Genomic DNA, 22,800 nt, shown 5'->3' with positions numbered 1-22,800 from the left:
TATGGATTAGCATTTTGATAGATCGGATTTTCTTAATAAAAAATACAATATTTGATACCTTAAAATTATTTACGAATTTTTATAACACAATAAATTGAATGGGAAATAATATAAAATCAAAAACAAAATTTAAAATATTTATTATAGAAAAAAATAATACTTGATTTATGATGTCAAAATGACAATTCTACATAATTAGGTAAAGTATATGAAATTATTCTTAATAATAAATCGGAGATTACAAAGTACCTAAGAATAAATCTACAAAAAAGTTTTCTTACCAATTATATCTTATAGTTGTACCATTGTACGTGTCTAAGGAGAGCTAGGTCAGACCAAAATTTATTCATGTAAGTTATTTAACAAAACATTTGAAATAAATGCAATTTATGGTCATACACAATACTTTTTTTATTTAGCAGCTACCTTTTATCTTAAACATTAATCCTTACACATGAGTTCTCACATGATTAAAGTTTGGATAGACAAAAATGTCTGAGATTTTTGTACTGTCAAGATAACCCTCAATACAATTACTATCAAAATTTCTTCATGCCAAAATTTACAATACTGAACATTCACAGTAAATGAATGTGTTGCAGTGACCAAAACAGCTAGAGTTATCATGACAAACAAATTACACTAAAGTGAGTGTCAATGTGTTATAAAGTTAAACACATTTTACTGGTCAGAGCCTTCTTCCTCTTCATCTTCATCTTGCTCCTCTTCAGTCGATGCAGCATCCTTTTTAGGTGGAGGGGCGTCCTTACGTGGCCTACCACGCCCTCTTCCTTCAACTGGTGCACTCTAAAGAAAAAAAAATTAATATTGAATATTTGATGACTATGACTAATATTCATAAAATGATACAAGTAATAATGAAATGTGAAATACCTTTGCCTTGGCTGCAGTCTTTTTTTTGGAACCTTTAGGCCGACCTCGGCCTCTTTTTGCTACCGGTGCTTGTTCATCATCAGAGGATTTGGTTGATTCTTTTGTTTTACCAGGTGCCGGCTGTCTACCTCTTTTCTTCGTGTCACTTTTAGCCTCCTGAAAAATAATCACATTATTTAATCATAGGAATAATATAGAAAAGTAGCAATTACGTAAATCAATACATTAGTTACTAACCGACTGTGTGCCATTGGATTTAGGCCTGCCACGACCTTTCTTCTCAACAGTTGTTGTTCCGTCATCAGACATTTCAGTTATATTATATTATACTAGGTCGGTAAAATCTGTAACACAAAAAAGTAATTTATAATACATATATAACTAAAAAGGTGTCCTGAAAAAGCACAATGCAGACAATACTGTATATGTAAAAACAAGTCATGAAATGTAGTTTCATTAGATTCAATAATTAAGTTATGGTAAATATAATCAGTTATAATTATTAGAATTTAATTCATTTATATAATAGTTTCTATATAGTAAAAACTAACTGTACAACGCACCATACAACAAGGAGCGTATAATCATTATACCCCTGAAAACAGGTAAGTAATAAATTTTATCATGGAAACACTACACACATAATCTACATATACACTTAACAATGGAAGCTACCTCAAAAAGGGTGCAATATTGATTACATTGAATAATTAATATATTTGGTAATGATAATATAGTAGAAATATTTAAGAACCATTAATTAAACATAAGTATATAATGTCAACATAGCAAGAAATGACGCTATGTAAAGTGGTCGGAGTTCCGCTTTATTTCTAAATACAGGAATATTTATTAAGTCATTTATTTATTAGGACAGAAAATAAAATAAATATACTACAAATATAGAAACACATACCAAATTAATTTTGAAAATGAAGCTAGTAAAAATTGAAATCTAAATGAATGGTCGGTAAAAGGACAAATTAATGGAGTCTGCTTGGGATACGTTTAGACAAGAGAAATTAGTCAAGTAACACGATACAGTATTGCTTATTCAACAACACGGATAACAGTGTTATTTAAATTAAATTTACACATTGTATCTAAGAATTTTTAAAATTATAAAATAAGTACTTACGGAGTTGTTTACAGCAAAGGATAACGCGAAGGCCAAAGAAATTATTATGGCGGGGAGTGAAACGACCGGCGTTTATTTGGCGTCTGTGTAGAGGGCGCTGAGAATGAAGGGTGTGATGGAACCCGCGTAATATAAATATACATTTTCAAAGTAGTAATATTTATGTCTTAACTATATAAATATTATAAATATGTTCTCGTATTAAGATTTTGATTACAACTTAATGTTAAAATAAATTTTAATTCTTGCAGTATGAATGGCCACTACATCAATTTTAAAGTTCGCGCCAATAAAATGTACGTTGAACACGCTCTCTAGAGTTGCCATTTATTTTGCAATTTAAGAAATATAAAAATAAATCTAAAAAAATAATTTGTTTTAAACTATAAAGCACAAAGTAAAATAAATATGAAAACATTAGCAAGATATCTACGTCCCTTTAAGGAAATGAAATACTTTATTGACGAAAGCTTTATTATAACGTGGTACTGCGTGGCAAAAATAATATTTAGAATTAGCATTATATTTAGTCAATTAGCCATAGTGACAAATTTAGCAGAAATTAACAACAATAGTTTTATATCGTCATTTGGTCGCGGGTTCGATTCCTCCCACGGCACAGACATTTGTATTCCTGAGTATGACTGTTGGTATCGGTCTGGGTGTTTTCTATGTATAATATGTATGTATTTACGAAAAAAAAATGTATTTGTATTAGTTATCCAGTGCTCATAACACAAGCTTTAGCAAGCTTAACTTGGTCTAGATGGCGTTATGTGAATTGTCCTGAGATTACTATATCAGAGTGCTTTGCTGTCACAACCTGTATCATTCAGATAAATTTTATTATGTTATCAGAATCAGTTGCAAATATACATTAACATAAATTTTTGTGTAGATTAGGTATGAAATCACGAAATTCGACTAGAGTTTCTTAAAAATAATTTAATGTAACAACGAACGAGAAAAGTAATTAATTATATATAGATAAATTAAAGTTTTACGTTTCATTGTGCAGTAATGACTAAACATAATGAATACTTAATTTTTCAATATTACGAAATAGTATGAAATCAATAGTACGAAATTTGGTTTACAGAAATGAAAGAGTAAAACACTGGTCAAAATATTATTTGAGTTTAGAGAGCCAAATTGTGTTATTTTACTTCTTCGTTGGAATATAATTTAAGGTTGGCAACTCTGCATCAACTAGAGACGTAGAATGTCCTATTCTAAAAAACGATAATTTATCAATTATATTATAGTCACCACAATAATTGTTTAAAAAAAATGTTGCTATTAAAACAAATGCTTGTATGGAACGAAGAGTCGATTTCTTGATTCTAAACATAAGTGTTGTTGCCTTCTTATTAGATCAGATATAGGTCATCAGTTTTGTAAACCATAAGTATGTTATGTTGTAATATAAACCGTATATAAATTCAGTAATCGCTTTTTTTTATAGAATATTATATAATTAACAATATCGTTCTTTTTGACATCCCTAAATTTATTACAGTGTCCAAAGTTAAATTTTGCTCAATATTTTTTTTTATTTAAAGTTTAATTTATTTCTAATAACCCCTAATTGTGAACTTCAATTCATTTGTACTATACTTACACAATTTTGTGAATAATATTATATATTGTGAACAATATATGTTATAAAATATATGTAATAATAAAGAAAGTTAAGAAATATGAAAGAACCCATTGAGCCAAGCAGAGAAGATTGTTGTAACAGTGGTTGCAATCCATGTATATTTGATATATATGAAAAACAATTAGCGGCTTATAAAAATTATCAAGAAACAGGCGAGAAATCTGATGACATATATGATAACACCTGCAATGCCATCTCACAGTTGGAATACACATCATTCATTGTTACGTCAAATACTGAAATATGTCTTGAACATAATCTCATTTTGTTTAAAATAAAAAATAATGTGGATAATTTAAAAGTATTATGGAATCCAGGAGATCATTTACTTGTGAAATGTAGTACTGGGCCATGCACCAGAGCATATACCCCTGTAAAATTAAAACTAATAAACCAAGAGTATTTTGATTTCTCTGTAATAGTGAAACGATATACATCAGGCATAGTTTCAAATTATTTATGTGATTTAAAATCTGGAGATGAAACTTTATGGCGAGGTCCATATGGTTGCTATGAAATAACTCCTAATAAATTTAGTAGAATTATAATGGTTGCTCAAGGCACTGGCATATTGCCTTTTATTTCTATTATCCAACAAATTTTATGTGATGAAGATGACTTGACAAAATTAGTACTGTATTATTGCTGCCAAAGTATAGATTGTGTACTGTTCAGAGATAATCTTTATTCATATAAGTCTTATTGGAATTTTACATATCAAATATTCATGAATAATGTACGGGAAGAGGCCTGTTACAAGTATCAGGAACCAATTACATGTCATAAATTGCAATTTGATGATGTAATTAAACTAAAACCATTTTCAATTAACGATCAGTTTTTGATATGTGGTTCACCAGAGTTCATGAAATACTATGAAAAATTTCTAAGAGATAAAAATGGCTTTATGGGAAATATTGTTTTATTTTAAATGTAACTCATACTGATCTTCATCTGATGTCTTGATAAACTACTTTTGTGCAACTATGAGACTGTTTTTACTGGCACCGTACCATGCAGGTCCATTGTCACTTCAAATTATTCATCAGATCAACTTAGTACTTGTAGTTTGACTAACTACAAGCACGTTTTAGAGCTCTCTAGTTGCTTGGAGTTTCATTGTACATGATCTTAGAGAAATTGTTAGCAATGTATACTGATAATGATTTACCAGTTATATTATTATTTCAAATAGTTATTTGTAAATTTATTTTTATTTAATCCAGAATTATTAGTACATGGCCATGCTCTTACCACCTAGCATAACAAAATAAATTGTAACCAGTTTCCAGTATACACAGTACTTTAAGTTTTAAAGTTAAATACCCCAATAATATAGATGCTATAGTCACCTATGTTACTTTTAATCTATACATATAAATAAAATTGGAGTATCTGTTTGTAATATTGAAATAACCATTTTTTACTACATGCCTATGAATATAAATACAGTATATAAACCAAAATAACATTTTTTACCATTTTTGTCTGTCTGTTTAATCTGTTCTGGCTAATCTCTGAAATGACTGGACCAATTATGATTGACGGGACTTTTATTGACAGTTAGTTGATGTAACGAAGAGTAACTTAGGCTACTTTTAGTTTACAAAATGTTTCTAATTAACTTTTTTGTTAAATTCCACGGGGATGAAGTCGCGGGTACAGCTAGTTAATAATAAGAACATAACACATTTCATAGGCCTCCTGTAAATTACGTCACTAAATATCTAATCCTTATCTAATCGTCAATTAATTTACTACATTTGTAAGACCGCTTACTAGAGTAAAAAACACGTAATTCTATTAAACAGCATCTCCAAAATTGGATAATGGAGGCAGAAGCGAAGCGTGCCTTGGCGGGGCCCCATATAAATATTTGTTTGAGAACCCTTACGAAGGGTAAAGATTTCTCACAAAATAATAGAAACTTGCATAAAATTAAAATAAATAAATATCTGTCACTTTTTCCAATTATATTACAAACAAATCAAATTAGATATACACTCTCCTTGCCTTTTTTTCGGCAAACTGATTTATTAAATAATTAACAGCTTAAGCGGGAAAAAAAGAAATAGCATCCTTTTACTTTTATCATTTGTGAAATAAAAATGTGATATTATAATGGATGTCTAATATAATGTGATGTTGACGCAATTTCGCCCTACTACAATCTATACAGAGATACTAAACTACACCATATACCCGCCGATCCATCCCCCGGTCAGTTCAAACTGGGATCGAATTTATGATTTATAATGGAATGCTGCACCCGCCTTCGCTAACGGTTTACGCTGGTGGGACACCAGTGGATAGATGATATCAGTGAGCATGAGGTCAGGTCAGTTAGACAATCGTGACAAATTCACTAAGAATTTGTCACGATAATGTCCAGGAGGAGCCGCGTGAAGGTGAACCTGGCATGGTACGCTGCTAGCAGTAAGATGATTACAGTCCACATTACTAACAATCCTCTTTCCCCCCTGAGCCCAAGTTCAAAGCCTTTAGCGGTGCCCTCAGGCTAGTTTTAGTCTGGGCAGGAGTATGTTCCGTTGGCCTTCAGTCGCTCCAGAAGTATTTTTAAGGGTTTGGAGTGCCATCTAAAAAACTAGCTCCGTATTGTTAGGTGAGGCTGTATAAGCCAACTGCGAACAATAGCTTTACAATGTTTGAAAAATAAGTCCACACCATCTCTATCCTCCCCACTCTAATATGTAAATAACATAATTTACGAATGGTTTTTAAAAAGCATTTAACGTAATAAGTTACATGATTTTGTAGTTAGTGTAACTGATAATTTTTTTTGTTATAATATTTCGCTTCTAATTGTTCACTACTTTTCAATAAATACAAATTTTCTCTATTATCGTTTGTGGCAACACTTTAGCGCGGTATGGATTTTTTCGCGCCGGCGCGAAACGTGTCCGTAGTCCGTAGCATACGTAGGTCCGCACCGACTTTTATATTTTCGTGTATCGTAAATATATAATGATAAAATATGAATCCTGACCTAATTATATTCTATATCGGTTTTTTAGCTACTTTATTGTGTGTGTAATATAGTTACTATGCCAAACAATCTACAAAAATACAAGATGCGTAAAGACGTTTAATTCAGTGCCGAATTTACTATAGAGCGCTTGTAAAAATGGGCTCTATCGTGTTAAAAAGTTTATCCATCCTTTTAGGGATATTCTTTATATTCGTTGGTATAACGAAATTGACACCATTTATTTCTAAGGAATTACACAAAGATTTGGTGAGTTTCTTTGGATATTATTGAGCATTTGAAAGTAGACAAATAGGTTTAAGGTCGCTAGATGCATTGAGATTTTTGTTGCGCAGCGACGAATCTTGCTATTTTAGTATTTGGCGTGTCGCCTAATACCACTGCGGTCTTATCTCATTGGGACAGTTGATTCGATGCTGTGGGAGTCTCTCTCAAAAATGTCTGTCACTTATTAATAACTAGTTCTTACTCGCAACATCGTTTGCGAGACCTAGACATTGATTGATCGGGATGAAATGTAGCATAGTCCTTTTCCATGTCAATCAAAGAGTCCGTGTATGGCAAATTTTAGGACAATATCTTAATTTCTTACAAAATAAATATATTTCCTTAACATGCGTACCGAAGTTTGGATGCATGGGAATATAAATGAATGTTTGTTGCTCTTTTACGCAAAACCCTACTGTAATATAGTATATATGAGAGTGGGGCTATAATTAAGATATTGTGATGACCATGTGTATGTAATATGCTTAACTAAAATGTACTTTTATCGGTTATGGTATTTAATTTATCTAAATTTCGTTTTTGATACTAACTATAAGTATATAATTTGAACAAAATGATCAATAATTTGAAATTACGACAATGGTAAACACGCCCATTGTGTGTGTGACATAAACGCGGGCTGAGTGGGGCAGACGCGTGAGGATATTCATTTTGCGACGAATATAACAAAGCTGTGGTACCATGCGCGATGTGGGCAATTAATATGCCACATATATTAATACATATCATAAAGCATAGCAAATGCATCACGAGTACGGACATAAGCTATTATCTAAACAAAAGTAGACGAATTCACAGGATACAACTAGTATAAAATATTAGTAAGTAGTAATTACCTACTTCTCCTGTAAGGTCTAATTATAATTGCTGTGGTTATGTTATTGGGTACTTGATATAAAATTTTAAAGTAAGAGAATTTTAGAGTACTTACAATAACTGTAGTTTTTTATTATTTATAGTTAAATAATAAAAAAAAATCTGCAGTTATTGTATCAAATAAGAATATGACCCATCTGATGGTAAACAGCTACCGTAATATATGGACGGATATAATACCAAGGGTATTACGTGCACGTTGTCTTCTCTTAATAAATTTTAATATTAAACCGTTTAGATAAAAACTAAGGCTGTTATCTCTAGAGAAACCCTCTGCAGGTATATAGTTGATTCCACAATATTAATACGCTGCTACGCGTGAAAGTCCTTTTTTTCGGACTATTCTAATACTGTTGGCCGCAGCTGACCTTTACAGCTTCACCGGACGATAGGGGGTGAGTGCAGGTGGCATTCCAAACACGCGGAAGGACTTATGGAGCGGCTGAAGATCTACTCCCACCTGACGGATAAGATTTTAGTCTGAGGGCACCGCTAGGGATTTGAACCTCGGCTCAGGCCATCGTAATTTCGATCCCCGTTTCAATTGGACGGAAGATCGATCGGAGGGGGTGAAACTCCTATGACTACACTAAAATAAAAGTAAAATACCTGTATTTTTCAAAGACCAATTTTATTTTCAGCGAAAAGAATACGTCAGGTACGCTAAAGTTTTCCCGCTATCGGAGACTTTAGATTTCAAGTTACCATCAAAATGGTACAGAAGAACCGTAGGAGGACTAGAAATATTATTTGGCTTAGCACTGGCAATTATACCAAGTCGTAAGTCACACATTTGATTAAAAAAACAACCAAGTTACAAAACCTATATTTATCTGTGTTATTATTTAAAGTTAAAAAAAACAGAGTGACTCGCCGAGGATGTGAGTAGTTTTTAGCATAGCACGCGATCAACTTTTTCAATTGTTTATTTTGCTCATTGAATGTAGTATTATTTTCATTTAATTTGAAAATATTAATAGTCATGATAATAACAAATGTTATCTTCACGACGATTTTTAAAGTGAGAGTAAACTGAGTATGTATTAGCTTTGTTGCTTTATTTTCTTTCATAACACGTACCTAACGTCAAATACAATTTTTGTTAATTGATAAAACAATAAATAAAAAAACTATTATCAGTTTACAAATAAAACATTATACTTGTACAAAGTTTTATGCTCATCTATAATAGTTATTAATAGTAATATACTTATAATTTCAGATAAGGTGAAAAATGCGGCGAATATAGGCCTAGTGCTGCTAATGATTTTAGCCGCGTACTCACATGTCATGGTGGGTGATCCGTTCGATCGGTGTGCGCCAGCATTGGTGTTCTTCTTCATGCTTAGTGGGAGACTTGTTGTTTGGTGAGTGCTTATTCATTTATCTATATACATATAATAATAATAATCTCAGGACAATTCACACAGCACCATCTAGACCCAAGTTAAGCTAGCTAAAGCTTGTGTTATGGGTACTAGATAACTGATACAAATACATAGATATTTTTTTTCGTAAATACATACTTAATATACATAGAAAACACCCAGACCGACACAAACAATCATACTCATGAATACAAATGTTTGTGCCGTGCGAGGAATCGAACCCGCGACCATCGGACGTAAAGCGGTGTGTTAGACCGCTAGACCACCGAGGTCGTCAATATAAAAATAATCCCTATTTCCCCACTCGAAAGGCTAAACCGATTTCATTAGTTCTTTTTTTTGGGTTTGTTACTATCAAGAAGTTCGTATGAAAGAGAATATTACCAAAATACTGTTTTTTTTTTATTTACTAATACGAATCAATATTTATAGTTTATATCATTAAGATAGGACAACACTTGTCGAGTCAGTTAATTGCATATAAAACATGTAATTGCTACTTTTAAGGAGTAGATAAAACATGCCGTATTACCACGCGTGATTGACAAAACGAATGTGTCTGTTCGAACCAAGAAATACCATATCGCAGTACTACAGGACTAAACATCTACTTATAAAAAAATATGTCATAAACAAAATCACTCAATAAAAAAAGTTCCGCACTAAAAATCTTTGTTGATTTATAATAATAAACCATTACGACTGTTATTCTCGATGGGGTGGTAACAAGGCATTGTCTACTGATGATGTATGTTCACATGATACTGGATATAATAGAAATGGAATCCAACCTGCCAGAGTGCGAGCGACCGCATTGTTTTTTTATCAGTGTTTATATCACCGGAGGGTCAAACATACAATCATAAACAACTAAAGAGCTACAAAAATTATTAATATAGGTAAAGGCTTAACAGGAACCCTAGTCTGTGTATTATGTATTGTAAATTGTTGTATGATGGGTTTGGCATATTCCTCGGAGTAAACCTCTATATTTACATATATAAGATTAAAAAAATAAAAATTAACTCATTTCACGTTAATTTGATTAAAATGGTTTCACTGACTTATTTATTTAGCAAATAAAACGAACGTCTGTATATTTATTGCTGTCTAGTTATTCGTTGGTCATACTTACCTATGTTTTCCTGGTAACGGATAAATAAGCCCAAGACATCAAACGTTTTTAAAAAAAAATGTGGTGATGCCAACTCATCTAACAATTTTTGGACGAAACCATAAACACTAAAATATCCCGGTCTGCTCACATAAACATAATAATTATATTATTGAAATGTCCTTTCGCCCTCTATTTTAGACGTTTCTTTCAGCAGTAGATCCTATCGCGTACCTATACATGACTTATTTAGTTATCTATAGAACCTCTCGGCATTTATCTCTTGTTTCTTGATATATGGTACTGGGACTCTGTTTGACTATATTGAGAAACTTTTTACAGCAAACGCTCTCTATACATGTTGGGGAATAAGATAATCTTTTCTAACAGTACGTACCTACATTCCGATATGCAATACCTACCTGACATCATAATATAAAATTAATGTATAAAATATAAAGACTGTAAATATGGCTCCGTGCCAAAAAATACAATTTGACGGTGAAGCATCTTGTACCTAGTCTTGTCATACAAATATGTAGATGTAATACGTATTACAGCTATAAGAATATATTTTTATTATTTGATAATCTGAGATTGGTATTCTCGATGATTCTATAGTTGATTGGAATGTAATTTTAAACATCGTAAAGTTCTGCGTAAGAGCGTATAACAAACGGAACTGACGCAATTAGCAATATTCTGAAAATTCAGCAATAGTTGGCTTATGAATCAGATTTTTAAAAGTTTCACGCTCAATCGATTTTAATAATCAAATTCTATTTCGAAACGGATCAAATACCTTGGAAAAGTTGTTCAAAATTACTTAGAACAACATATATTAGATTATACCTATTTATTCTACAGGGGGAGCTACCTTTATTCAGAATAATTTAATTTCTGGTTTTTAACAAACTGTTTTTAGAATTGACAATAGCGATGGCTTGGTACTACATTTACAACCGTAGGTATGCTATGCAATAACAATAGTATATTTTTGTGACAGGGATATGGTTTGAAAGGTTTGAATTAGATGTTCTATAAAAACTGCTATAAAATAATAACGTTGAATTTGAGCTTATCTCAATCATTAGTGTTTGAAATTACAGTCATAGAGACAACATAATACGTACATATAAAATAATGTTGAAGTTATCTTTAAAAGATTTATTATTGAACTCTGTCTTGTTTACTATCTTCAGGTACCAAACAAGTCGTCGGGAAGAACTAGAGAAGACGGCAGCTACACAGAATGGAAACGGCCTCAAACGAGAATAAGCAATAATAGTGATTAAGACTCACAGACATAGATAAACTTTTCTTTTGGAATATGTTTCTCTGAAATATGTCCGAATTTAATGTATTACGTTAGCATACAAGTATTTGGAAGGTAAATTTCAAACTTAGGGTATAGATTTTTTTACCAAAATGTTTCATATTAAATATGTAGACTACTTTAGTAGTCTAGATATGATTGCACATATATTTCAGTGAACGAATGTTCAAAATAAATTATTTGATCCATAAATAATGTTATTCAATATCGATTAAACGCCTGTTTTAATAAGTATACAGTACTTTTATAAATTCATACAATTTTATAATTATAGAATCTAGGCACATATGTATATAAAAACGTACACTTCTATCGATAGAATTACACTATTTGTAACGATTTTATATTAAAAAATAACACATTACTGTGATTTTACTAGTCAGCTTATAAATCAACACTTATTTATTTTACATTAGACGGCTTGTATGTTATATGTTTGAAAATCGATTTAGGCGCGTAACATCTGGTTCTAATCTATAATTAGAATAGCTATGAACCAAATAAAATACCGATTTAGAGTATATGCCGTGTGTACGCGCCTCGTGAGAACGCGGAACTTACCTAAAGTGATATTAATTTAAGCGACACGTGCTAGGTTCATTTTGTATGTGGTGTGTAATGTGCATAATTGTAAGTCCATGATTAACTGTCATTGTATATTGGTAGGTTTAGATTCTTTAGGGGTATAAACTTATATATAAGCACTTTCAAATATATTGAATATCTTTTGTAGCACTATATTTGACAGTACAATATACCCCTTATGCACAAATTAGATAAAAATGCATTGTAAAATTGTGGTGAATATTATTTGCTCAAAATTACGTATAAAATTTACCGATTAATGGCTTATTTTGTTAATTAACAATATTCATTAATCATAGTACGATAATGCAGGGGTACCCAAAACCGTGTGTTGCCACAATTAAAATATTGTGTTTCATTATTTGTATAGCCTGCAAACTGGTACGACCAAACGTAAAGTTTGGGAACCTCTGCATAACTGCATTGCACAAGTATCTCATCTCAATTTAAGATATTGCAAAGACGATATTGTAAGTACGTACTTTACATTGAAGCTTTATTTAATTTTGTTTTTTAATATTACAAAATAGCAATACATTTTTACTACATAGAATTAATATTGAAATCATTGTTAACGTGTGATGTGTGAAATGTGAGTTAATTGAAGTTTAATCTGATGGTTAAGGAATAAATGATGAATATAAGTTTGTATTTTATTTTGTAGCTTATTTAAATATTTTCTAGGTTATATGAATAATAGTAAAGTGGTTTAATAAATGGCTATCAAAGAAGATTAAATAAATCTGTTATAAAGTATATTGAATGCTGCCAAAACTGTTACAATTTATTTCACGGTAAAAGTCTCAACCTAATGATAAAGAGGGCAATGTCAATTTTAAAATGACAACAAATAAACGACAGGTAATTAAAGCGATGCCAACTAGTCTCTGCTCTAGCTCTATATAATTGTTAGAGACGTACGTGTTGTCTTCTAATACTAATAATTAGAAGATATTCTAATCCCAGAAAACGCGAGATTTATAACGTATTCCTGAAATCCTATACTATGTTATTGGCATATTATAGTTGAAATTAGTAACTAAGGGTTTATAAATTCTTTTTAAGTAGCAAAAGATAACATTTATTGAATAAACATTATGGTTACTAAATAGTCTATGGCAGAACTCTGGGAGTTGTGCATGTTGTACGGCTTATGGGTTCAGCTTTAGAAATTATTAGAAGTATAAGTATTAAGTATACTACTTTGTAAATAATTAATTACGAAAATGCCTTTGATATAGATTTACTTGAATAGCTAAGATACAGAGAACACACAGATTACTATAAATAATTTTATTGTAGATAAGCTTTCGTACACAATACAGATCACGTGAGTTAATAATATAAGAAAATAATAAACGATGTAATAAATCTAATGATTTATGACACGAAACCCTAATGTAATAATGATCTATTTCCATGTTTTGTTACGTTCAAATTATTATTATAATTATTAATAACCACTGTTACATTATGGATGTGTAATTAAATACAACATGCCACTTGTACCTTAATTGATGAAGTAAAAGAAAAAATACTGTTCAGTCAATACATACAAAAAAAAGTTATATATTATAAATTGCTTTAGCGTACTCTATATTTATTTATGTCTGTGCAGTTAAATTTATAGATTAATATTTATAATAGTTATTAAATATCATTAATAATCCATTAATGTACTATTAACATCTCGCCCAATAGCGGGTGTATACTGATATTACTCTAATGTTATCACATTGGCCAGGCCACTTGGTATAGGGGTTGTTTTTCTTTGCAAGCATTGATCGTAGTCACTGCTTATTTTCCACAACAAAATAAATTTGTTACGTTATTTAAATTCAAACGGTAATTGGAAGCAATTAAAGCTTAATTTCATTTATAAATCTAGACATGGTGATGATGGTCACAGTTTCGATCCTACATAATAAAAACTATATATAACTAACTTATTATTAATTGTTCTTCATAAGTCCTTTTCAAGAAAATGTATTTATGTATGTTTATGAATTGTTTTATGCCTGTAATAAAATATGTTTGTTTCAAACTTCGAGTTACGTAATCTGTAATTGTACAGATTACGTAATTTTCTGTTATTTTAAAAATCGATTAATAACGTAAAGAGAAAATAATTGATCATTATTTATAAACTAATAATTATTGTAAACATTTATATAAAACATAAATAAAAATGGTGTAAACATAACATGTAACTATGAGATTAGCGCTGCAACTGTCAATATTTAAGCAGGATCATGACCAGTTTGCAGCAACTCTAAAGCATTCCTCAGATTGTTGATTGCTGTTTTCACATCATCATAATTCAATGCACTGCTAGCCCACTTACAATATTTCTGAGCTTTAGCTATTTGGTCTGGTGTAAGCTGAGCTACGAAGGAAGTATTGTCACCATATAATGCACTGGGTTGTGGTGGTTGGGGCTGTTCAGATGGATCATAAGGTACAAACCCACCTGGATTAGGATCTGGAGTATATGGAACAGGTGGCAATTGTGAAGCTGCTCTCATTGCTGTATTAGGATCGGGTAGACTATTATTGAAGTTAGATGGCATGATAGGTAAAGTTGCTGGTGTCACTGGTAGAAAACCAGGCACTTGAGGAGTAGTTGTAGTGTCTTGGCTGTTGTCTGCTGAACCTTCATTAGTTTGGTCACCATCCTCAGACTGCATGGGACCTAAAACATAATATTACTATACTTTACTAAATGAGATAAAATCAACTATTTTAGCTAGGAAACATAGTGAAATTGTTTGTTTTAAAACACAAGCTACTTAAAAAGGAACTGAATGTTAAAAGGTTTTGGATAAGTTCAGGCATAGTGGGACTTATGTACAGTGTATTACTTTAGCATTACATTGCATTACCATCTTAGCAAGACAAAGAAAGAAATAACTAAACTGTAGTATATATTCTAACATGATATAGGAGGAAAATACCTGGAACTGGAGTCTCTCCATTCTTAAGGCAATTATGAATGTAAGCAGCTTTCCACTTAGCATATTTTCTGTTCTGTGTTGCTTCATCAGTCAACTCTCCAAATGTAGTAAGAACATCATAAATCATTCCAGCAGTATAGAATGCCTTTACAACATTCCTGAAAAATGTAATCAAAATATAAGCAAGCACATTAATTATTAGCTTTCTGTGAGGATTGTGTAAGAATATACAGTGATGAGAGCTTAAGAGGTCTGAGGTAGACAAAACTGTACATATTTATACTTACTTACTCATAGTAACCAATAATTTATGTGAATAATATTACAATGTATGGTAAAAACATATTTTCTACAACTATACATACTTGCCATAGTTTTGCTCTCTGTCTTGTTTATCAGCATACATAAATAATTTCAGAGCATAGTTTTCAAGGTGAGCCTGAGCTGCAACTTCATTACTAACTGCTTCATTGTCCTTGTTGATTTTCTTGGCTTCTTCCAACCAGTCCATAAGTGCTAAAATAGTGTTTTACAATGCAATCAAAAAAATATTTTAATATACACCGTATACTATATATATTCAGATAGAATACCTGTTATAAAGTTTTATTATTAACTTGATATAAAAAAGATAGTAAATTCTATATAAAATGAACAATAGAGCTGGAGGAAAGAAGTTAAATACATATTATTGAAGATGGCGAATTATGCTAAGTTTAATTTAATTAATGCTAAATTTAATTTAAAAAATATAGACAATCATTTCATTATTGTCTATATTTTTAAATTAAATAATCATAACACATGGACTTCCAACAGTTTCTAGTCTTTACACTTCAGTCCAAGAGGACTCCTTCCTTTATATTGTACATATATTGAATAAAATATATTAAAAAGTATAAAATCACAATGCCAAAAACATTATGGTTATAAAGAGTAACATAAGTGAAGTAATATTTAAGTTTATTTATGTTCATAGACGGGAGCAGCTTGACTAGCTGTTGCCACAAACACAAATTTTCAAATTGAGAAAGACATTCTACTTTTTTAAATTGGATGAAAATGATGATGACATTAGTTCAGTAATTTCTAGTTTTTCTATATTTTTTTAAATCCAAATATTTTTTAATGTATGTATTTAAAAAAAATAGAAAAATGTAATAACTGAAATGGTAAAACCATATTTCAAAATTGGGTTGAATATATTAAAAATTGAATTACACAATTACTTGGTAAATCCATTTTACTTTCTCTTAATTTCATAAAAATATTTTTGAACTCACCCATTAGAACTTTAGTTTCTTCTGGTGTTTTTTTGGAAGTGAGTTTAAGGCCAACTTGTAAAGCATGTAGTCTACACCAATAAGCAACAACGGGATCTCTTGTGTCATGTTCAGCTGCGGTCTTCAGATAGTGTTGGATTGATTTTAAGCTAGGGGGACATTCGGGTATTTCGTTCGACATGTTTGTTAAAATTTTAATCCGATCACAATAATATAGTCTTATGAATTGTTCAAAAAAACATTATATTTCATATGACAGTGGACGAAGAACACAATAACAGATATGAGCAATCCAGAAATCTTAAAACACCAGGTAGCAGTAGCACACGAGAAACATTTGTTACCAGCATAGGACGTTAATAAATAACTATGTATTGAGAACTAAAATATTATTACTTTCTTAAAATCACTAAAATGGTATATAAATTATAAATACGTAGAAGGATACTCTGATATACTACAATAATATGTATATTGTATGAGTAATTGTGAAATAATATGCCTGCGACATTTCAATCATTTGTCAATTAAAGTGTCAGTGCTGAAAAATACAGATGACAATACAACTGTGTTAGATGTCAGTCAGAATTTTTAACAAATAATGATTCATGTAGACATGGCTGTATGGGCGCAGTTCCTTTTGCCTTTACGTTAAAGGATACAAAGAGATGTGAGTCAACTGTTGGACATGTGTCTCTTCCAAGGGATTCCACTGCGCACGATCTTCAGCCCTTCTCGTACAATTAGTATCCGCTACGCTACATATTCTCATAGTTTTTAATTATAATATCGAATATATTACGTCTTTTTGTTCTAAATCGTTTATTTAGTAATATCTTATCTGTGGGGAAAATGTTTATTCATGTTCAATAATACATTTCTAGCACATAGGGAGGTAGAGGTTTAGGCATACCCTATTACTCTGACATGGGTCATATGGGACTCTTGGGGAACGGACTTTAATCCTACAAACTATTGAAGATAACTAACTAGTACTTAAATCCAAGGACAACATTACATTACAGATGGCTTATATAAAATTTATAACTTAAGACTCGAAATATACTAATATACTTTAAGACTTGAATTATACAAAGGAATTTCTGTTCTTTTTTTGGTTCGTTTAAGGTAATAAAGACAAATTAATGAATGACAGGCATATTGACGTTATATTCATGAGTGACATTGACAGTCTATTTAAATAACATAAAAAAATATTTAATCATAACATTTCTTGCTTCTAAGAAATATATAAAATAATAATAATTTAAAGAACAGTATAAAAGTTGTTAGTTACACAAAATTTTGGTATCATAATCCAAAATGCCATCCAAACAAAGAAAAATCGCCATGATGGGTTATAGATCTGTTGGTAATAAAATACAGGAACCAAACTATTGTGCGTTGTATTCATTGTGACTTTTCTTAAATGTACGTAATGTTTTCAGGTAAATCTTCTTTAATTATACAATTTGTAGAAGGACAGTTCGTCGATTCGTACGACCCAACTATTGAAAACAGTAGGTATTACGTTTTCATATACTTTGAGTAAACTATTGTAGAAATATTAAATTCAGCAATTGGTATTCTTCCCTAATGTGAGTTTGATCTGTTGTTTCAGCATTCACAAAATTTATCCGCCTTAATTCTACGGAATATGAAGTGAAGTTGGTTGATACTGCGGGCCAAGATGAATACAGTATATTTCCACTTCAGTATAGCATGGATTTCCATGGTTATGTACTAGTGTACTCTATAACCTCAAGTAGAAGTTTTCAAATAGTACAAATTATATATGACAAATTGCTAGATATGGTTGGAAAAATACAGTAAGTATTATGCATTAAACCATAAATACACCGTTTGAATGTCTAAAATTGATTTAAAATTATAGGTACTTTTCATTTCCTGTTAATAACAAATACCATTTTGGAGATCACCAATAATTATAGGTTGCATTAAAATATAGGTTTAAAAAGCTCTTTATCTTTACATTATTGAATATTTAAAAAAAATTGTATTTTTTAACATCTTGTAATAATAAAAAACTAGCAAAAACTGAGTTAATGAGACAACAATAATAATAATAAAGGCTTTATACAGATATTAGTTATTTACATTTCCTACCATATGGTAGCCAAAACAGACATAGGTATATATCTGTTTGCTAACAAGCATAGACCTCTTCCAACTGTCTCCAGTGGTCTCTATTGTTAGCAGTTCTTGTCCAAGTACCATGTGCCACCACTTTGATATCATCTATACATCTTCTGTATGATCTTTCTCTTTCCCTTTTCATATGTTTTGTGTATCAATGCTTTATTGCTTTACTTCATTTATCTTATGATATGTCCCGCCCAATTCCATTTAATTTTTCTGTATATTTTATTGTTGTTTTTATCATTTTTCTCCCATCATACTTCTTTCCATGTTTTTCTGGCAAACCTGTAGTTTTTTTTGATGGAATTCAGTAAGGGCCCAGGTTTGACAGCCATAAAGAAGAGCAGGTACGATATATGTGTCAAAAAGCTCACATTTTGTATTCATTTTAGTTTCTTTATTTTTAATTAGTGTCTTACACTCCAAAACCATTTCCAGGCATATATCAATCTCTATTGTGTATAGATTTGTCCTAAATATAGATATTCTAAGCATTCTTTAATTAAATAGATTCATTCCTTGACTTTATTACAGTTTTAAGATTTATTTGCACACAATAAGTTGTGATTTACATTAATACTTAATGTTACAGTGATATCAGCAGGCAGTTGTGTAATATGACTTTTTTTTAGTAGACAATCAAATATTGCCCTTACAATTAATAATAGTGTTAAATTTCAGTAAACATTTTTTTTTTTATTTTATTTTATTTGGGATACAAACAGTTTCACAATGTAGTATGTATTTAAGTACATGAATTAATAATAGTAAAACCAATACAGATATCCACGGGGTTTAGGTAGGTAACATTAATAGGTATTTATTTGATAAATAATATTTTAAAATCATTGTCATATACATCACATATCTCTTTTACTCATTTAGATAGCAGTAGCTATTTGAAATAAAAAATCAACTGAACACTTTATAACCAGTTATAATAAATTTAAATATATGACTTAACAAATCGCCAGTTACATAGAAAAATGGCACTATTCAAATATACATTTTTTACAAGATAAACATTTTAAATTATTATTATTTTTCCTTTAAAGTTTTAACAAAAATTTACACAGTAGTTATATAATTTTTTTGTTACTACCACTACTACTGAAAAGTTTTAGTACTTGTACAACTAATTTATATTTAATACTGTAGTACAAAAGTTTGTCAGTAAAAATTATCATTTTTATTTATATAGAATAGAAAATCCTTTATTCTAAAGTGTTTAAATTAAATAAATTTAATAGTCATAACTATTTTTTTAATCTACCGCTCGTTCGAAAGCTCTCATCACAAGATGAATGAGCAAGAAACTTGTTTTTTGTTGGTCATTTAAATATATAATTATACCATTATTTATACCTGTTTGAAATTGTGTTTTCAGTGTACCTATAGTTTTAGTTGGTAACAAAACAGATCTTCATTTAGAACGTAAAATAAGCACTGAAGAGGGTAAAAGACTTGCTGAGAAGTGGAAAGCAGCTTTTGTCGAGACTAGTGCTAAACGCAATGAGGTAACTTATATTTCAAATGTACTGTAAATCTGAGTTATTCTAGTAATGGCTTTATCATTATAGTAGTTCCCCAACTCATGTTTGCCTAGGTTTTCATAACTCTGAGTTTTGTATCATGAAATATTTGAATTTATGTGATAGCCTATCGGTAAAGCACACCGCCATACTTTCGATAGTCGCAGGTTCGATTTCACGCACAGCACAAACATTTATAATCATGAGTATGATTGTTTGTATCAGTCTGGGTGTTCAATGTACATACAACATGTATGTATTTATGAAAAATTAGTAATATTAATATGGTCAATTCCAACTCTTCAAATCACATATCAATTGATATGTGATTGAAGAGTTTTTCTAAATTGATCAACCGAGAAACAAATCCAATATCTCATTTAAATATAGTTCTGGCCTTACCACTGTTCCAATGGCATAATTAAGACATGTTTAATTAATTAATTAATATTTATGATTTCAGTCAGTCACAGACATGTTCCATGCCATATTATCAGAAATAGAGAGGTCGGATGGACATATGCCAGAAAAAAATTCTTGTGTTATTTGTTAATGCACATCTCACAATGAAGAAAGGTTTTTTATGTTTAAGTTCAAGTGAAATAGATGCAATACATGCATATACACAGCTGTTTTGAAAGAAATATCTGTGAATGTTACAGACATTTCAAAAATGATTATATTCCTGCATTTTGTTAAGGTGGCGATTGCTTTGAACATTGTATGCTTAGGATTTTTGACGGCTTTCGACTGACATTTTACGGTTTATTGTAAACAAATTTATTACCTTCACATTTTTATTAATTTACAAAGATTTGGGTAAACTGTCTATCATATAAATCATATCCAAAGACATCATAGACTGTGATCAATAATAAATTGCAATATACTGTTCACAGTATTGTTGTTTACAGATAGAACAGCTTTTCAATATAGTTTCCGTATGAGTTTGATTTATTCATGACAAAGCAGACTGATGAATTATTTTTTTAAATAATTTTAGATTCAACGGCTATACTGAGTACTTTAACAAATAGTATGTCTTTACAATTTCAATGCAATCCCCACTTTTACATATAGAAATAATTAAATTATCGCGTTAATGTTTAAAATATGAAAGACATTTTTCAGTAATTAATACTTTCTTGTACTCAAACTTCACAGAAGAAATATAAACGTATTTAATCTTTTAATATTTTTCTGAACTTTTCATTGTTTTTGTTATCACTATAATGAATAGCATATTATCAATTGATCTTAATTAGCTTGACTGAAATAATATTGGAATAAAGTGTCATAAATATTATTTAAATTTCATATTCAGTCTTTGTATTGGGTCATTTTTTTCATTATAGACATCTATCATCTTGAGACTAATTAAAATTTACGGTTTATAGTCTTCATATATATAGTACAGTATAAAACATTATTAAAAATATATCAAGGCGGTCAATAAGTCTAACTCAAAGTAAAACATGGCCACAAATGCATGTCATCTCTACCAGTTTATAGCACCACCCAAAATCGACTGCAAATAAAAAATTGAGGTGGTCACTGTCGGAGTGATATGTTTCTTGTCAAATAATGTTGTTATTCTTGGAATAATAATTAACAAGTATCAATTACTGACAAAGTTCATGTTAAAGGATTGAAAAACTAAAAATATTTTTATTTATTATTAATTGCTACTATGGCTACGACTAGAGACTTGAGTAAGGCGCCTTTTTTTGTACGACCTGGCACTTTTCGTTTTGGTACAAAACACGTAAAACGTGTAAGTAAGCTCTCACTTAGTTACATGAATTCAATAAGGAATCTGTACAGGCTCAGTAGGTATAGAATCGGAAACGTGACCCGTTTAGGAACGCATAGCACTCTCATTTTCGAAATGTCTTCGTATATATACTAAGAAATATTAAAAATGTGGAATGATACTACAAAAAAAAATTACAAAAATGTGAAATTGACAGTCGTGTAGTAGAATGATTTTACGTTTCTTCTGGTAAGAATTATAGTTTACAAAATAGAATTCTTACCAGAAGAATTTGTTAACATACCTTGGGCGATAACGCCCTATTGTAGGTGCTGGAGATAGTTGGAGTTGATTAATAATTATGCTAATAATACAAAATCAGATTTAAGCTAATGCTCGAATCTTTAAATATATATATCAGATTGGTTTTATTACACAGACATAATTGTAGTTACATAGTAATCTAATGCTTTCAAAATGTTTTGTGAAGTATTTGATAGTCACAAGTGAATACAATTTTTATTTCAGAAGGATAAGACTAATATAATAACAATATACCGTTAGAGGCATTGTCAATTATATACATTGTGGTAAACGTAAAATATGACATGCCTTCATTTAGCTTGATTTATTTGAACCCATCAAGATGGGTTCAAATAAATCAATAATATATAAATAGATCAAGATCTATACCTGTTTCTCCGGTTAATTTTTGGTTTGTTATCAGTGTTTCTCTCGCCAAAGATTCAGTCAATAATACAAATTGACCGATTTTTTCGTCTCTCACCGTTGAACTCATGTTCTTATGGATATAAATCAATATTAAACC

At 30.4% G+C, this 22,800-nt stretch overlaps 5 protein-coding genes across 5 annotated transcripts; 3 read left to right on the top strand and 2 right to left on the bottom strand.

The window, feature by feature from the left end:
* Window positions 1–123: 123 nt before the first annotated feature.
* LOC131843719 (high mobility group protein I-like) lies at window positions 124–2,119 on the bottom strand. Its single transcript, XM_059192436.1, has 4 exons — window positions 2,033–2,119; window positions 1,132–1,238; window positions 895–1,050; window positions 124–807 (listed from the first exon to the last, which is right to left on the bottom strand). Exons 2-4 carry the CDS (start codon window positions 1,201–1,203, stop codon window positions 682–684), a joined length of 354 nt encoding a protein of 117 aa, XP_059048419.1. The 5' UTR covers window positions 1,204–1,238; window positions 2,033–2,119; the 3' UTR covers window positions 124–681.
* A 1,028-nt stretch (window positions 2,120–3,147) lies between these two features.
* LOC131843717 (NADH-cytochrome b5 reductase-like) lies at window positions 3,148–4,702 on the top strand. The gene has a single exon (XM_059192434.1). The coding sequence runs from the start codon at window positions 3,733–3,735 to the stop codon at window positions 4,624–4,626; it is 894 nt and encodes a 297-aa protein (XP_059048417.1). The 5' UTR covers window positions 3,148–3,732; the 3' UTR covers window positions 4,627–4,702.
* Window positions 4,703–6,600: 1,898 nt separating this feature from the next.
* LOC131843718 (novel acetylcholine receptor chaperone) lies at window positions 6,601–12,764 on the top strand. The gene is made up of 4 exons (XM_059192435.1): window positions 6,601–6,951; window positions 8,508–8,646; window positions 9,089–9,233; window positions 11,571–12,764. The coding sequence occupies exons 1-4, from the start codon at window positions 6,841–6,843 to the stop codon at window positions 11,644–11,646; spliced, it is 471 nt and encodes a 156-aa protein (XP_059048418.1). The 5' UTR covers window positions 6,601–6,840; the 3' UTR covers window positions 11,647–12,764.
* A 1,173-nt stretch (window positions 12,765–13,937) lies between these two features.
* LOC131843716 (vacuolar protein sorting-associated protein VTA1 homolog) lies at window positions 13,938–17,037 on the bottom strand. Its single transcript, XM_059192432.1, has 4 exons — window positions 16,527–17,037; window positions 15,609–15,759; window positions 15,244–15,401; window positions 13,938–14,981 (listed from the first exon to the last, which is right to left on the bottom strand). The coding sequence occupies exons 1-4, from the start codon at window positions 16,705–16,707 to the stop codon at window positions 14,530–14,532; spliced, it is 942 nt and encodes a 313-aa protein (XP_059048415.1). The 5' UTR covers window positions 16,708–17,037; the 3' UTR covers window positions 13,938–14,529.
* A 711-nt stretch (window positions 17,038–17,748) lies between these two features.
* On the top strand, window positions 17,749–21,584 carry LOC131843641 (GTP-binding protein Rheb homolog). The gene is made up of 5 exons (XM_059192316.1): window positions 17,749–17,898; window positions 17,975–18,046; window positions 18,148–18,355; window positions 20,074–20,203; window positions 20,682–21,584. The coding sequence occupies exons 1-5, from the start codon at window positions 17,850–17,852 to the stop codon at window positions 20,769–20,771; spliced, it is 549 nt and encodes a 182-aa protein (XP_059048299.1). The 5' UTR covers window positions 17,749–17,849; the 3' UTR covers window positions 20,772–21,584.
* Window positions 21,585–22,800: the final 1,216 nt, after the last annotated feature.

The sequence above is a fragment of the Achroia grisella genome, unplaced genomic scaffold (assembly GCF_030625045.1).
Source record: "Achroia grisella isolate CSIRO2021 unplaced genomic scaffold, CSIRO_AGI_Agris_v1 utg327, whole genome shotgun sequence".
Classification (NCBI taxonomy): Eukaryota; Metazoa; Arthropoda; class Insecta; order Lepidoptera; family Pyralidae; genus Achroia; species Achroia grisella.
The sequence above is the reverse complement of the archived record's forward strand: the minus strand, read 5'-3'. Positions and strand labels throughout refer to the sequence as shown.